This window comes from Anarrhichthys ocellatus, unplaced genomic scaffold (genome assembly GCF_004355925.1).
Source record: "Anarrhichthys ocellatus isolate YVR2014 unplaced genomic scaffold, GSC_Weel_1.0 scaffold13, whole genome shotgun sequence".
Lineage (NCBI taxonomy): Eukaryota > Metazoa > Chordata > Actinopteri > Perciformes > Anarhichadidae > Anarrhichthys > Anarrhichthys ocellatus.
Window position 1 is genome coordinate 2,253,462 of NW_022280043.1, and position 14,510 is coordinate 2,267,971.

At 40.8% G+C, this 14,510-nt stretch overlaps 2 protein-coding genes across 2 annotated transcripts in view; both read left to right on the forward strand.

The window, feature by feature from the left end:
* Nucleotides 1–757, forward strand: part of hoxa2b (homeobox A2b) — a 1,592-nt gene extending 835 nt beyond the window's left edge. The window contains exon 2 of the mRNA XM_031853260.1: nucleotides 78–757. Within this exon, the coding sequence (XP_031709120.1) occupies nucleotides 78–757 (680 nt within the window). The remainder of the gene's footprint in view (nucleotides 1–77) is intronic.
* Nucleotides 758–4,165: 3,408 nt separating this feature from the next.
* Nucleotides 4,166–13,252, forward strand: skap2 (src kinase associated phosphoprotein 2). Its single transcript, XM_031853518.1, has 13 exons — nucleotides 4,166–4,350; nucleotides 4,699–4,804; nucleotides 4,903–4,928; nucleotides 5,152–5,250; nucleotides 5,978–6,058; nucleotides 6,379–6,462; nucleotides 6,568–6,692; nucleotides 7,056–7,119; nucleotides 7,323–7,445; nucleotides 7,636–7,710; nucleotides 9,315–9,427; nucleotides 12,806–12,909; nucleotides 13,027–13,252. The coding sequence occupies exons 1-12, from the start codon at nucleotides 4,311–4,313 to the stop codon at nucleotides 12,896–12,898; spliced, it is 1,029 nt and encodes a 342-aa protein (XP_031709378.1). The 5' UTR covers nucleotides 4,166–4,310; the 3' UTR covers nucleotides 12,899–12,909; nucleotides 13,027–13,252.
* Nucleotides 13,253–14,510: the final 1,258 nt, after the last annotated feature.

Consider the following 14,510-nt stretch of genomic DNA (forward strand, 5'->3'; position numbering starts at 1 on the left):
CATACACACACAACTGCATGTGTTTAATGTGTCTGATTAAAAATATAATCTTTGGTTTATTTCTTTAGGTTCACCAGAGGTGCCAGAAGTTCTTGTTGGAGGTGGAGGGGCATCCCGGAGGTTGAGGACCGCGTACACCAACACCCAACTTCTGGAGCTGGAGAAAGAGTTTCATTTCAACAAATACCTGTGCAGACCGAGGCGAGTGGAAATAGCTTCTCTGCTGGATTTAACTGAGAAGCAGGTGAAAGTGTGGTTTCAGAACAGGAGRATGAAGCACAAGAGGCAGACCCACTGCAAGGAGAACCGGGACAGTGAGGGGAAATACACGTGTCTGGACGACGGGCCGGAGGACGAGTTTGAGCAGGCGGTGGACAGCAGCGCAGCTGGGACGCTCCTGGAGAGGGAGAGCTATTTCCACCAAAATACCTTAACTTCACAACAGTGTCAGAACGGCCACAATGAGGAGAACCAAAGCCCGGCGGTTACGCCTTTGAACAGCAATGAGAAAAATCTGAAACATTTTCCTAACCCGGCACCCACTGTTGCTATCTGCGTGTCAACAATAGGCCCGGACAATGATCATTCCCCGGGCCTGGACGTTTCTTTGCAGGATTTCCACGTTTTCTCACCCTCCTCCTCTTTCTCACCAAGTTTGTCAGATTCGGCACAAAGTCCCCTGTCTTTATCATCCGAAACGTTTGACCTTTTCTCAGAAACATTCACAACAATCGAACTGCAAAACTTGAGCTACTGAAATATTTTAACATTTTTTATTTGAATTCAGAAACTTGTGTGCAGTTTTTGTAATCGGTTTTAGCGATAATAGATCTCATAAATAAGGTAAGTTAAAGCAAAAGCAACACAGCTATTTAGCCTATGGGTAGTTTATTCCATTAGGCTGCGAGAGGAGAGTTTATTTTTATATGGATTCGACTATAACTGAGCAGAATATTTTTCTTGAAATAAAACTTTGCATTGATTGGAAACAGCAGCGCTATTGTCTTATTTCACCGTGAGAAAGTTTGGAGAGCTTATTGATTGTAGGCCTTTAAAATAAAACATAAATATATAAAAATATCGGCCAGAGGAGAAATTAATTATGTTCATGCATAATTCATAATGCTGAATGTAGTTTCTCACAGTATTCAAATAAGGATATTATAAACTGTTTAATTTAAAAGCCACGGGATATTTTCTGAATTATAGTCTCCGTTAATATGTTCTTGTGAAGAAACTGTTGATTTTATAATCTCAAACTTCCCCTAACAAATAACCAAATATATGCAGTGAGCACAGCGCACTATGTGATACAATTAACATGCAAGTAAAAGAAATTAAAAAGAGTATTTGAAGCCCAGTTTTTGTTTTTTTTAATCTTTGTTTATTTTCATTGATTTAGTTGAAATCTTTTTTTTTTCAACGTGACCATGCTTCTGGTATACAAACCTCAGTGATTTATCAAATCAGAAAAAAAGCAGATTCATTGCCCCCTCATGTTGAAACCCAGAAAAAGAACATTTGCAGTGAGAGTTGCCTGCTAGGAGTCCCAGCCCAAAAGCTGTGACTTTTCTTGGCTCTCTAATTAAATTTTATTGCCTATAAAACTCACAGCACTGATGGTGCTTGTTTATAGCCTGATCCGCAGTATACAATACTTTTGAAATTTAGAATCGCGTTTTATACGCCATTATGTTTTTTCAAAACTTTTTATGATTTCAAATTATTTACGGTTAATTCAACAATTTAATAATACTTTTTTTTGCCCTAAATTGTTTCAAATGTTAATTTATATTGTTCTGTACTTGTAACACAGTAGCACAACAGACAGGTAAATAGCAAAATGTATTTATAGTATTTTTGTTTTAATGAAGGTTAATATGGACCAAATTGATTCCGTCCATGCGGCTAAAGGAATCCCTCACACCGACCAGTTGAGCCTCGGCTCGATGAAGCGCAGAGAAGCCACAATGTCACAGCCGTGGTGGCTGTTTTTTAATAGGATGCTGATATTAAATCTTTAGGGGCAATGGTCGATGAAAAGCCAGAGATTGTTCCAGGAACCACAAGATTAACAATCACGCTGATCAATTACTCTGACGAGAGTCTGCAGGCAACGTGATTCATTTATAGCCTCCGCATCTCAGGATTGTGCGGTTATACTTTGAGCCTCACAGCAATGATAAAAAAAAAAGGTGAAGCGAGGTGGTGAACTAATATTCCTACTGAGATATGGTACTAAATGATGGCGAATTGTGAACCTCTTGAAAATAGGTCGGAAAACTCTAAAAGGCAGGAGGCAGAGAGAAAGTCAGATTTGGTTTTGGTGCTGCTGAGCTCATTTTAAATAGTATGTTCACACTGTGTCAACATGTCAGTGTCTACAGAGTCTACAGGCTAGATTAACCACAAATACATGCTCAGTGTTTAAAAAAAGGGCAGTCCTTATTCCAAGGGCACACTCTATAGTCCCTTTTAATGAGCACGAAATAAAACGTGGGATACATCATGCTTTTTTTCCACATCCACTGATTTCACCATTACAAATTATTGCATAGTTAATCATCACATTCATGAATTTAATTATCGAATTTCTTTGTCATGTATGGTTACATGAAAGAGTTTGGTGACTTTGAGAAGCTTGGTCATCCAGTAAATCATAAACAGGTAATGAGTGAAAGGAGAGGAACCAATCACAAGGAGGAGATGAAGCTTTATGGGAAATAGGAAACAACACTGTGCCAGCAGATCCCTCCCTCCACACACACACACACACACACACACGCACACACAGGTCGAAGGTCAAGCTGGCTCTCCTTTCCGCTCCAAGCTGGGAGGAACTACTGCCAGGTCAGGAGGGGGTCAGGTTTTGAATGACCTCAGAGGATTTGTGGCTCATAAAGAATGTACCGGTTACTCAGATAACTCCTAACAGGAAGTCAGAGTGTGTGTGCAAATACAATAATATTCATGCAGAATATGATCTTAGCTGTGGAATGCAATCATCGCCAATCAGACTAAGACTTAAAGGGCTGGTGCTCCTTTTCTCAGGATGATTCTGAATTAACATCCATAACATTTTCACACTCAATCAAAGATATGAAGAAAAAGTGTGTAGAAAGAAGCATCACTGTTTTTCTGTATGAACTATCTTTGGATTTAAATCATCAAACCAACTTTTCCTCTCTGAGGAGCTGATAGACAAATAAAAATGGATGTTGTGTGGATGTTAAGTCTTTTCCAAAGCTGGACTGAAGCTAGAGTAAATAAAGTGTCTCATGGGGAAGAGTCTGTGTGTCTGGCAACACTGACAAACTCCATCCACCACCTGCAGCTAAAGTAAAAGCTAAAGCTTTTCATACAGCCCCTCCAGAGCTGCACTGACATTTCTGTCTCATTTCTCCACAACAACAGGCTATACAGTTCAAAGGCTCAGTCTTCAAACCTGGATTGGGTGATTCTTCCTGTCAAAAGATGACTAGTGAATAACGGACACCTTTGTAAACAATATGACGACCGGCTGCTTCACTGAATACACATGAGGCACAGGTTTCCCTTTATACAATTAGTGAGTTGTTATTTTGTTTTACTTGCACTGGTGCATTGATTGCATCAGACAGGATGGGACAATTGTATTTGTCATTGATTGTACAATAGAAACTGATTACAAACTGACTCGCAAATGAGATGCCAATGATGCAAATATTTAAAATGTGCAGTAATAAACCAATGCAGCAGAAGTTGCACAGGCTCCTTCAAACATCTATGTTGCTCAACGGCGAAAGAAAAACTTGCAAAGAACCCTGCAGAACAGTTTTATATAATTGCCAAAGCCTATTAATGATCCCTGTTTAGATTTACAATGTTGACATATTCATAAATCCAAAGTGCTTGCATCACTGTAAAAAAGACACTCACAAAATGTGTCCAGTGAGTCAGTCACAGTCTTAAGTGCCAGAGAAATATTATCTGGAATCAATCAAAATATGATCATGCGTTATCCGCTGACTTTATTAGTCTGTAAAGACTCGTCGCTCCATTAAAGCATCAACTCCCGTAATCAGTAGCAGACACAACTATATATGCACACACACACACACACACACACAACATCTGATGGAGTAATACACGCCAGTTTGGATGTTGAGTAAGGCAGTTTTCAGTGTTTATTTCTGCAGCGGAACTGTGTGGTCAGTTATAAATAATTAGCAGATTAACTTCCGTGTCCGTGAACTCACTGCTGCTTCCGTATCATGTGAAGTTCCCCTCGTTGGACGGTCCACTGCTGCCACGAACAAACTCTCATAACAATGCGTGCGACTCCCGAGGAGTTCACGACGCTGATTTCAGGTAAAACCTTCATAAGATAATGTTTGTTTGCCCACGCGGGTTGTTTTCCTTCTTCAGTGAGCGCTCGTGCCACAAAGTCTAGCTTTTAAGAGACCCTTTCGTAAAGAAAAAGAGGAAGCGCAGACTCTGTACGACTAAGCACCACAGAACTGCTGCTATTTCATTCATGCTGATGAGTTTTAGACAATGCACGCCAAAGCTACAAACTCATGTATTGTGCTTTTGAAAGGGAATATGATCTCTGGCAGTAGTGGGCAATTTGGCTGCAAAAAAGAAAACGTCACAATCAGTATGTGGTGATTATGAATGTTTTACCTGGTGTGTGTTTTTTTTTTTTTTTGCATCTAGACCTAGAATATTTTCTCTCCGATGGATTAAAAGGGGAAAATCTAAGCAAGAAGGCAAAAGAGAAGAGGGACGCCTTCATCAAGCGGATTAAAGAGGTCAAGTTGGGGTAGGTTGTCTGTTTGCATATACATCAGATAGTGGTTTTGAAGATCCTAATGCAAAACATGATAATTGTTAACACCAATTTACTGTTTCCCCCAACAGTTTCCCACACGATTTCAAGGACAAAAGTGAGTGTTGGTTTTCAACTTTACTTAATATACCAGTGGTTCCCAACCTGGGAGTCGGGACCCACACAAGAGGTCACAGCATGAAAAACAGTCTGAAAAGGGGAAATCACTCTTCAAATACAATGCTCACACCTGATACAATTGCACAACAGGTTGGGACTCGCTGTGTTACAATATAACATGTACCGTAACTACACTTAACTGCACTTTTTGTGTACTCTAGGTGGAGATGACTCCGATGATGAGGAGGAAGTTGACAGCAACAACGATGGAGGGTCACTGCAGTCAGAGCGCGCCGACAAGGATGAAGATGCTTTTGACGGTAAGCCACAAGCACTTACCAGACGTCCAAAAAGTTGACTTCCTAACAAGCTTTGGATTAAATGATTGAAAATTGCATCTCAGCATGAAAATATACACATTTGGGTCTGCTCCTTGGAGAAAGTGACTTTGAGTGGCACAATGAGGGAGGCATTCCAACTGTAACTTGGCAACATACTTGGGAAGCAATTTGGGAGGCACAACAGCTACTCCCACCACCTCTTTCACCCCAGTGCTTTGACAGGCTTTATTGCTCTCAGCCACAATCTGGGGACTGAACATTACTGCCATGGTTGTAGTTTGAGAAAAAACATGCCTCGATATATACAGTAGCTTTAACCTTGTATGCTCCATCATGGAAATATACAAGATTTTGTATTTACTTGTATCAGGGAAATCCTTGTGAAGTGGCTATTAGGGGTCTGGGGTTTATGGTCTGCAGGCAGCTGCCAGTTTTATGGCTGCTCTTTCACACAAAGCAACTTTGACACAGCAGTTGAACATTTGCATTGAAGTTGCACGCTGCAAGGGGAATCTCCTCCAGGGAGAAGCAAAATATTGCTGAGTGGAGCTTCCATGGCTTTTACTACTTATTTAAACATCAGTCAAACGTACATGTGATGAACTAAATACACGACGTTAGTCAGAAACCCATTTGTTCATGTTTAACATTTTTAAAACAAATGTAATTTTCACTTTTACATATTGAAAACACTTCTCTTCACCAGGTGGCCATCAGTCCCCACCTGTGGCGGCTCAGGACCTGACATCTGTCTTTAAAGCGGGATACCTTGAGAAGCACAGAAAGGGTGGGTGCTTTGATGATTAGACGCCTATAATGGAGACGATGTCGACACTCCGTAAGCTCCGAGCCCCAAAAGAAAGATTGATGTTTTGTTTTCACTTTCAAGGTCCTCTTCAGGGATGTGAACAAAAAGCAGGCTATTAACTGTGTAAAGGCAAAACATGTCAGCTCCACCTACACCCAGGATATCACATGATCTAACAACCAGAATCCCTTTGCCATTTTCACATTTTTTGCAACATACAGCTCTGATTGCCCCCTAAATAAACCAGACAATGAACTATCTCTTCTATGTTGAGATGATTGTTGGTTGTCCTTCCCCAGATCACAGTTTTTTTGGCACCGAGTGGCAGAAGAGATGGTGCTCTCTAAGTCATCATACCTTCTACTATTATGGCAGTGAAAAAGGTACTTTTTGAAGTGGATGGATATTTGGCATTATGCTTTTGTAAGTGACATTGCAGTTGTTGTATCTGAACCATTAATGATGATGTTTTCATTTCCTGTAACCAGACAAGCAGCAGAAGGGGGAGTTCAGTATCGATGGGTACACTGTCCAAATGAACAGCACCTTACGGAAAGACTCAAAGAAAGACTGTTGCTTTGAAGTAACGGCTCCAGACAAGCGAGTCTATCAGGTGCGCTCGTCTCTTGGTGATGATTTGAGTCACTGCTGTTCTAAGTGTGCTTCCTAATTGAAAAACAAATGTGGACTTGAGATGTGCCATGTTTAAAACTTGGCAAGGCATGTGTGTACATGAACTTCATTAACTCGTTATTCTTAAAAAGCTATTCATTCATTTGACACTGCTGCCTTTGCAGTGGCTCAACCTGACGCGCATATTTAAAAAGTCTAAATGAGTGTTTCTAACATTCAGGCTCTTCCATGCGGAACATTTTACTATGCATAAATGCAGTATTATTTGTTTATGTTAATTGATATATGTAGAACTGCATATTGCACTGACTGCAGTTTTCATTTCTCTTCTCTTTCATCATAGTTCTGTGCGTCATCGCCGAAAGAGGCGGAGGAATGGGTGAAACAGATAGACTTTGTTTTGAGAGGTTTGAACTGTTTCAATCATAAGAAAAACTCATTTTTTATGCTCTATAACTTTAGAAACTGCAACATTTGTTTCTTAATGAATTAAAAAACTAAAAATCAAAAACGTTCTCTATTACTATCAAGTACTGTGTGCGTGTGTGTAGTATAAGTATAAGTCGAGTTTTTGTGTGTATAAGTCAAATGTACTATTTCCTGTTTGTAGATATGACGGGAATCATCCCAGAAGATGAAGAGGAGGAACAGGAAGTGTACGACGATGTTGGACCCATGGAAGATATAGCTGAGTCTGAGCTGATCGATGAAGACATCTATGAAGTGCTCCCAGGTCCGACCACGCGTCGTATCACTGTGACGATCTCTGTTGTCCTTCAGAACGTGAACAAATTGCATGCATCTCTTTCATATTGTTTAAAAAATGCTAATATCCATTTCTCTGCCCACTACTTCGACAGGTAACCATAACCCTTAATTCATAGCACACACTCATCCATCAATATCTTGTCTTGATTCTCCAGAGGATGACATGCCCGCTCCAGCAAAGCCTCCTCCAAAGTTGGAGCCAGCCGCGAAACCTGCTCCTCCTGCTTCAGGTACAAAGCACAGACATTTGTGTTTGTTCTGCCCAGATATGAGTGGTATGTTTAGTTTGTGGATTAGAGTGTAGTGAGTTTCACTACATAGACAGAAGACACAATGGAACTGTGATCCACAAGTTAACATTCTGTCACTTATAATTCAACCTTCTAAGCTGCGGTTAGGAAGAAGTGACATTTAAAGAGGAAGTTTCTGTGAAAATGAAAGTTAACACAATGCTGGAAATAACTGTTAGCTGGCCAACTTCCTTTTGCAGTAAGTGACGTATTAAAGTTGTGTAAGTGCAAAAATAACATGCCATCTGTCTATCTACTTTATCTATTTAAACTTTCCCACAACATTAACACACACTGAGGGTTTCCTGGAAACAGGAAATGGTCCCACTTAACATTAACTACCAAGAACCTAGTGTCCTGATTCCTACTACTGTGTACAGCCTACTATAATGTTATGTTTTTGGTTTGCAGTATTTCTATTTTCTGCAGTTGGTAAAACAAAAAATATTTACTATTTCATACTAACAGAAAATTATGGAATACATATGATGTGCAAAGGCAAACAACTTGTGGCTTTACAGTACAGCTAAAACGAATGATTTTTTGTCATTATCGATAAATAATTTAATTAATTTTTAATAAATAATTAAAAAAATAATCATAAAAAATGTCAATCACAGTTAAGAAAAAGGTGACATCTTTGAAATAACAGTTTTGTCTGACCCACAGTCCCAACTCCAAAGAGATTCAGTTTAATTTATATAAAACCGAGAAAAGCAGCAAATCCTCACAATGGAAAGGCAAATACGCTTTTGCTTGAAAAATGTCTCGATGAATCGTTTGTCAATCAAATAATCAACTAATCGTCTTCTTTACAATGTCACTGCAAATGAATCCAGACCGGGACAAAGCTATATATTTTTTGTATATGTTTTCTGAGGTGTTCCAGGAGTGTTTCAGCCTATGTATTGAAGGCTGGGAGATGGTCTTGAGCTATGGCGCATACGGAGTGTAACTGGAGCTGAGATGATGGAGGGTTACGCTTAAATGGATGGCGGCAGATATACAGTATACCGTTTTCAAATATGAAGCATTTGTTTATGGTCTTTTATGTAAGATCTTTTTCAATCATTGCAGAATGGTAATCCTCACCCATAAAGTAGGCTGCTGTGGCACACTCCCTGCAAACGCCTCGATGAAATCATCCTCATGTTCTGTAATGGTGCGCAAGCTAGTGAGCCTTCCAGCAACTGCAGACCTGATTTGACTGCATGCATGTGTTTCACCTCAATGAAGTGACTCATTATGAAACCTTGACCCTCCTTGGAGATGTTTAGTCTCCATCCAAAGTTTTTGTAGTCTGCACACTGTTTTGAGTGTACATTTTGTCCCTTTGCCAGTGTGAACATACTCAAAACCTAGTAGGTAGTATGAACTTGGCATACAGCTGTTGTCTGCCTCCAGTTCTATTTTAGGCTCTCCACTGCCTCCTGTTGGTTTTGCTGCACACAAACAATCACTGCTGCGTCTGACATGTGCACTTATTGTTGTCACTCGCAGTAGAAAATATCGCACCTAATCTGTTGTTCCGCTTTTCCATGCAGTTGATAAAAGCAAAGACTACCCCAACTTCTACCAGGGCTTATGGGACTGTGCGGGGGGCCACCCAGATGAGTTGTCCTTCAGGCGTGGAGATTCCATCTACATACTGAGCAAGGTATGGTCAGGGGTAAAACATTGATTTGTCCCTTAATGAGTGTTTTCTTGATGCCTAGTGAAACCAGGATGAACTCAAACCCAACAGTGAAGCAAAAGTTATGAGATGGGGTTTGTATTCGGAGTGGTTCTACTGGCCTCAGACCACCTAAAGTGAGTGTTTTTTTAGGCCCTCAGAGGAACCGACTATTCATATTCTTTACCGGCAGCACCTGGCCCACCGCCTGGAGGTGGACGACTGATGGTAAAGAGGCAGACTGCGCTAGTGGCTCTCTCCCTGGCACAGTGACGGGGATTAGTTGTGTCACAACGGAAACTGTTTTAGTGCTGCTGGCGGAGGCTGAGCTCAGCTGGCACACAGCGCCATTCCATCACTTCCATCTGCACTGTTTCAGCACGTTGCGGCTGCTGCCATGCCAGGCGGTGAGCAGCCCTCAGCCCACACACCTCTCAGACATCTCTCTCACCTCGCCAAATAGGAATGTGTGTTCTCAGGAAACCCAGGCTCAGTCCGGCACTCTATTTCAGAGCAGGTGAGGACGTGTAGTGGACGCAGAATTTCCGAGGCTTGTCAGCTAGCTGTGGGTGCCAGGTATTGAGAACTGAGGAGGTTTTTTGCCTTTTATTATGTAACTAAACAGGAGTCCTTTTGTGCTTCAGTAGTTTATATGAAACTGGAATTTGATTTTGATGTGATACATTTAACAAGCTTTTTTTCACTGCAAATAAGTCAAGGAATTCTATACTCTACAGATGCATGTAGACCCTTGTGGTTTGTGTGAAGAAAAAAAAAAGGTGTGACATGCGCTCCATCTAGACTGGCTATATTTCCTGTCTGGTTTGTTTTCTATGAAGCATGAAGTCAACTGAGACAACTGTTGTCAGCTGGCCAGATCCTTTGCCAAATTCAAGTCTGCCATCTAGTGGTATGTAAAAGCCATGAAGATTTGAAAATCGTGACAGCTCCAGTTTTTATGTAAAAACCTAAATTATAATTTTGACTAATAATTACATTTCTTTTTCAGTCAGGAGCATAGGGCGTAGGCTGTAAGAACAATATATTTTCATTATTGATGACTCAGTTTTTTCTGATTTATCAATTAAATGCTTCGTTTTTAAAATGTCAGAAAATAGTGGAAAATACCCACCAACATTTGCCAGAGCGTCAGCTGACATCTTTAGATTTTTTTTTTTTTTGACTGACCAACTGTACAACATCTAGATAAAAAGGCATCAAATGTTCCCAGTCAAGAAGCCCAGATGTTCAGCTTTTTTGTTTGAAAAATGACGAGAGCAAATACAATGGATCATCAAAATTTTTACTCTTTTGTAAAAATTGAATTGATTCAGCACTAATTGCAGGGAACAAATGCACAAAGCAGACAGACACCATCTATACTCATCGGCCAAATGCCCGTTTATGACTCCTTCTTCGTGTGTGAAGAAGAACCAAGAGTTAAGTTGCCCTTTCACTCAGACTGGGAGTGCCATTAGCTGAAACCTTGGTGTTGGGGGTTGTGGCCTGCTGCGAGGGCAATGACCATAAAACCTGTCTGGACTGCAGCAGCCAGCTGCAGCTTAAGGGACAGTCGACTCCTTTCCCCCCCCCCCCCCCGCCCCCCCCCCAATCTACTTTCCCCCCTCTACCCTGTGTCCCTCCCCCATTCCAGAGGCCAGAAATGGCTGTAGTGTTACAGCTGCGAGACCCCCCATTCAGGACCTGGGTGTTGACTATAGGGCTTGACTGGGAGTGAGGGAGAGTGTGTTGTCCGAATATGCTGCACCACCCCCCTCGTCCCTCCCAAGTCACAGCACATAAAACAAATCAAGAGACGTAACATCTCACTTAACTGAAGTGGCTGGATGGGTTGATAAAAAGTAAACACTGTCCAAACATGTTACTGCCGTTGTTATCGTGCCTGCACATCTTTTCACCTCATCACTTGTCGTACAGTTTGTGCTTATAAACTGATGCATCAGCTGTGGAGCGGTTCATTTGGCATAAGTAATTACATCATGGGACAGTCCAGTTGTGTGGTAATGTGTGCTTTGTCACAGTGTGTGGTGTCATTAGTCTTCCACAGCTCCGTCTATATGTTCTCATGCTGTGTGCCGCACTCACTCGAGCACAACTTATTTGCGAGGCAGAACTACACAATGAGGTGTTGCGTTTTTTCAAAGGCTAGCTGCAGGAAGTCATAACGTGCACTCGCGCCCTGGCTCTCTTACACACACCTTATGTCAATCTGCTATATTATCCCTCGGGGGCTTGTGAAATGTCATTTTAATCATGAGACACATTAATTATTTTTTTCATTTTTTTTGTGATGTTTGATTTGCTGTTGAGAATTAAGATCTACTAAATTACTTTTTACTGTATTCATGTCCTGTGTATAAATATTTGACATGGACAGTGAGTCAAGCGCCTTTTTATCTGACGTGATGAATGGGCCATCTCCACACAACGGTCAGTGCTAGCCATAACTATTGTGATGTTCTTGTGTCTAATCCTACCATAAGATCACTTGCATCCATTACTCTCTCCTGGGAATAACTGGACACAGATGTGGTCCCTCCTCGTCCCCGAGTTTTGGCATAGATTTGAAACACTGTGCGGGTTCCTCTTCCTTCAACCTTGTTAGTACATGAGCCCCAGTGCTGATTCATGGGAAGGCTTTGATGTGAGGTCAGGCTCTGTGTGTGTGTGTGTGTGTGTGTGTGTGTGTGTGTGAGAGTGAGTGAGTGAGTGTGAGAGAGAGAGAGACTCTCTCCTCTTGTGTCAGATCTCCCCTCACAGTGTTCCCCTCGCATCTCAGCATGCTGACAGCCATTTGGAGCTATTACTTGTCATGCTTTGACAGATTTATGTGTGATGTGTTCTATGCACACTGAGGTTTTTGTGTGGCGGATGTGTGTGCAGTCTCAAAGGCGATGGCGGGTAGAGAGGCAGGACAGGGAACAGGAGATGTGAAGTTGTTGATGGGATGGAGGTGAGAGTAAAAAGAAAACAAAGGAGATTTTGTAAATAACTGCTGCTCTATGGAGCTTTCCCATCAGACAACATTTAATAATTTTAAGATAAACCTCAGCTCTGTGGTGTGATGATAAATGGCGACTACATTAATTAAAAGTAGGGCTGCCCCCTCTTAGTTGACTAATTGATTCTTTTGGTGTTAGTTGACTAAGATTTCTTCAGCTGAATAGCCATTTCTAATGATTGTTTTTCAAGATCTGTCAATTAAATCAACGAATCGATTACTATATAAGATCGTATGAGTGTTAGTCGACTTAGAATTTCTTCAGTTGAGGACAGCCATGATTAGAAATGACGAGGAGACGTGGACTCACTCTTATCATCTTCCATTCGGTCCTGTTTCAGGAGTACCAGAGCTTTGGCTGGTGGGTCGGAGAGAAGAATGGAACAGTAGGAATCGTCCCCAAAGACTTCCTGATGGAGCTTTACGCCCTATAAATACACCTCATGTAAGTTGCTCAGACCTCATGACTGCAGTGAACAAGGCTCTTACATTTGTTTTAGGATCAAAATGTATATCTGAATTCAACCCATTTGACCTAACAGGTACTTTGTGTAATTTCCAGGATCATTCCCTCCCGTATCAACTGTAGAAGACTGATGATTGGATGAAAAGATTTTCCTATGACTGAAATACATATTTAGGAGTATTTTTCTACAGTATCTGCATGTTGCACTGCTTGTTTGTATTTGTTTCCTATCCAAGATACAGTTATTCCACACTATTTCACTCACTGCTTTTGGCAAATTTGAAATTTTGCAAATGGTTAAAAAATTAAAGATTTAAACATATCTGTTGTTTCAGAGCATTTCTTTTAATTATTGTTATTTAACCTGCGATTTAAGCCACAAGGTGGCAATAGAGTCTCTTCAAAGGTCATAGATTACTGCCTCTGTAGCAGAGATGCTCAAGGCAGAAATGTCATACACAAGTTTTTAAATTATGTTTGCAGACTGAATTAACATTAACAATTGACAAGAGACAGGAAGAACGTTAACAGCAGAAATTAATGAAAAAACCAATGCGATGGAGATTTGTCTAAGTATTTTCTTGGGAAATAAACCATTAACATGCGAATAGACATAAGGAAAAAGTGCATTTGTCAATAATATTCAACCCAATGGAATCACATTTTCTCTTTGTAATTCTCTGCAGTTAACATCAGGCTACTGTCAATATCAAATCCTGCATGCACACCAAACATGTACACAACTCCCTGGATAAATGAAAAAAATATTAATTTATTTTTAAAAATTAGTTTATTTATCTGGTCAGCACTTTTGTTCCAAGCTTGAAAGGGACAGTTTTTTTATGACACCTGAGAGACCTTGCTGGGTGGAGGATCACAGCGAGCAGATGGTTGGCTGTGCTGCTTGTACACTAATAAGACAGCCACCCACACAAATAGCAGGGATGCTTATCACCCTCTGAGGGGCTGTTTGACAGCAGGCGAGGTGGTGTTAGCCAGGCAAATCCCTCCGAGGTTACATACATACTGTACATATCTTTTTACAGCCTCCTCACTGAAATACCAAAGTTTTAAAACAATTTTATCTGTCGGGGTAATCTGCTCCTTTTTGGTTTGCTTTGGACAAAAGGGGCCTTGTCAAGGTTTTCTCAAGGTTGTGAGAAAATGTGAAGGAAAATGTGTTCATTAACCAATAACTCACTGTATCTTTCTTTCCCTCTTCCCACTATTTTTTCCTTGCTCCTGTCTCTCTGTTTTGTTCCTGTTGAGTGATGAGCTAGTCCTCTGTCCGCTGGGTGACATTCAAAGCCAACATAAATCCTGCTCTTTACGGTACAGTGCGGCGATAAAGCCTCTCTGCTAATTGGAGATGTAATGAATTACCATAATTAGTTATTGAATATACTACATTGAATATAGAGAAGAAATGCCTAATTTTAGGGGAGGAAAGTGATGTAGTGAAACAACGGGATATTCAGAGAGTGGTGATCAGACAAAAAAAATGAGTGACAATGGCTGAGCGTGTTATTCCATCATTTAGGTAGATTATTAACACTTAAAACATGTTTTGGTGCTGAAGT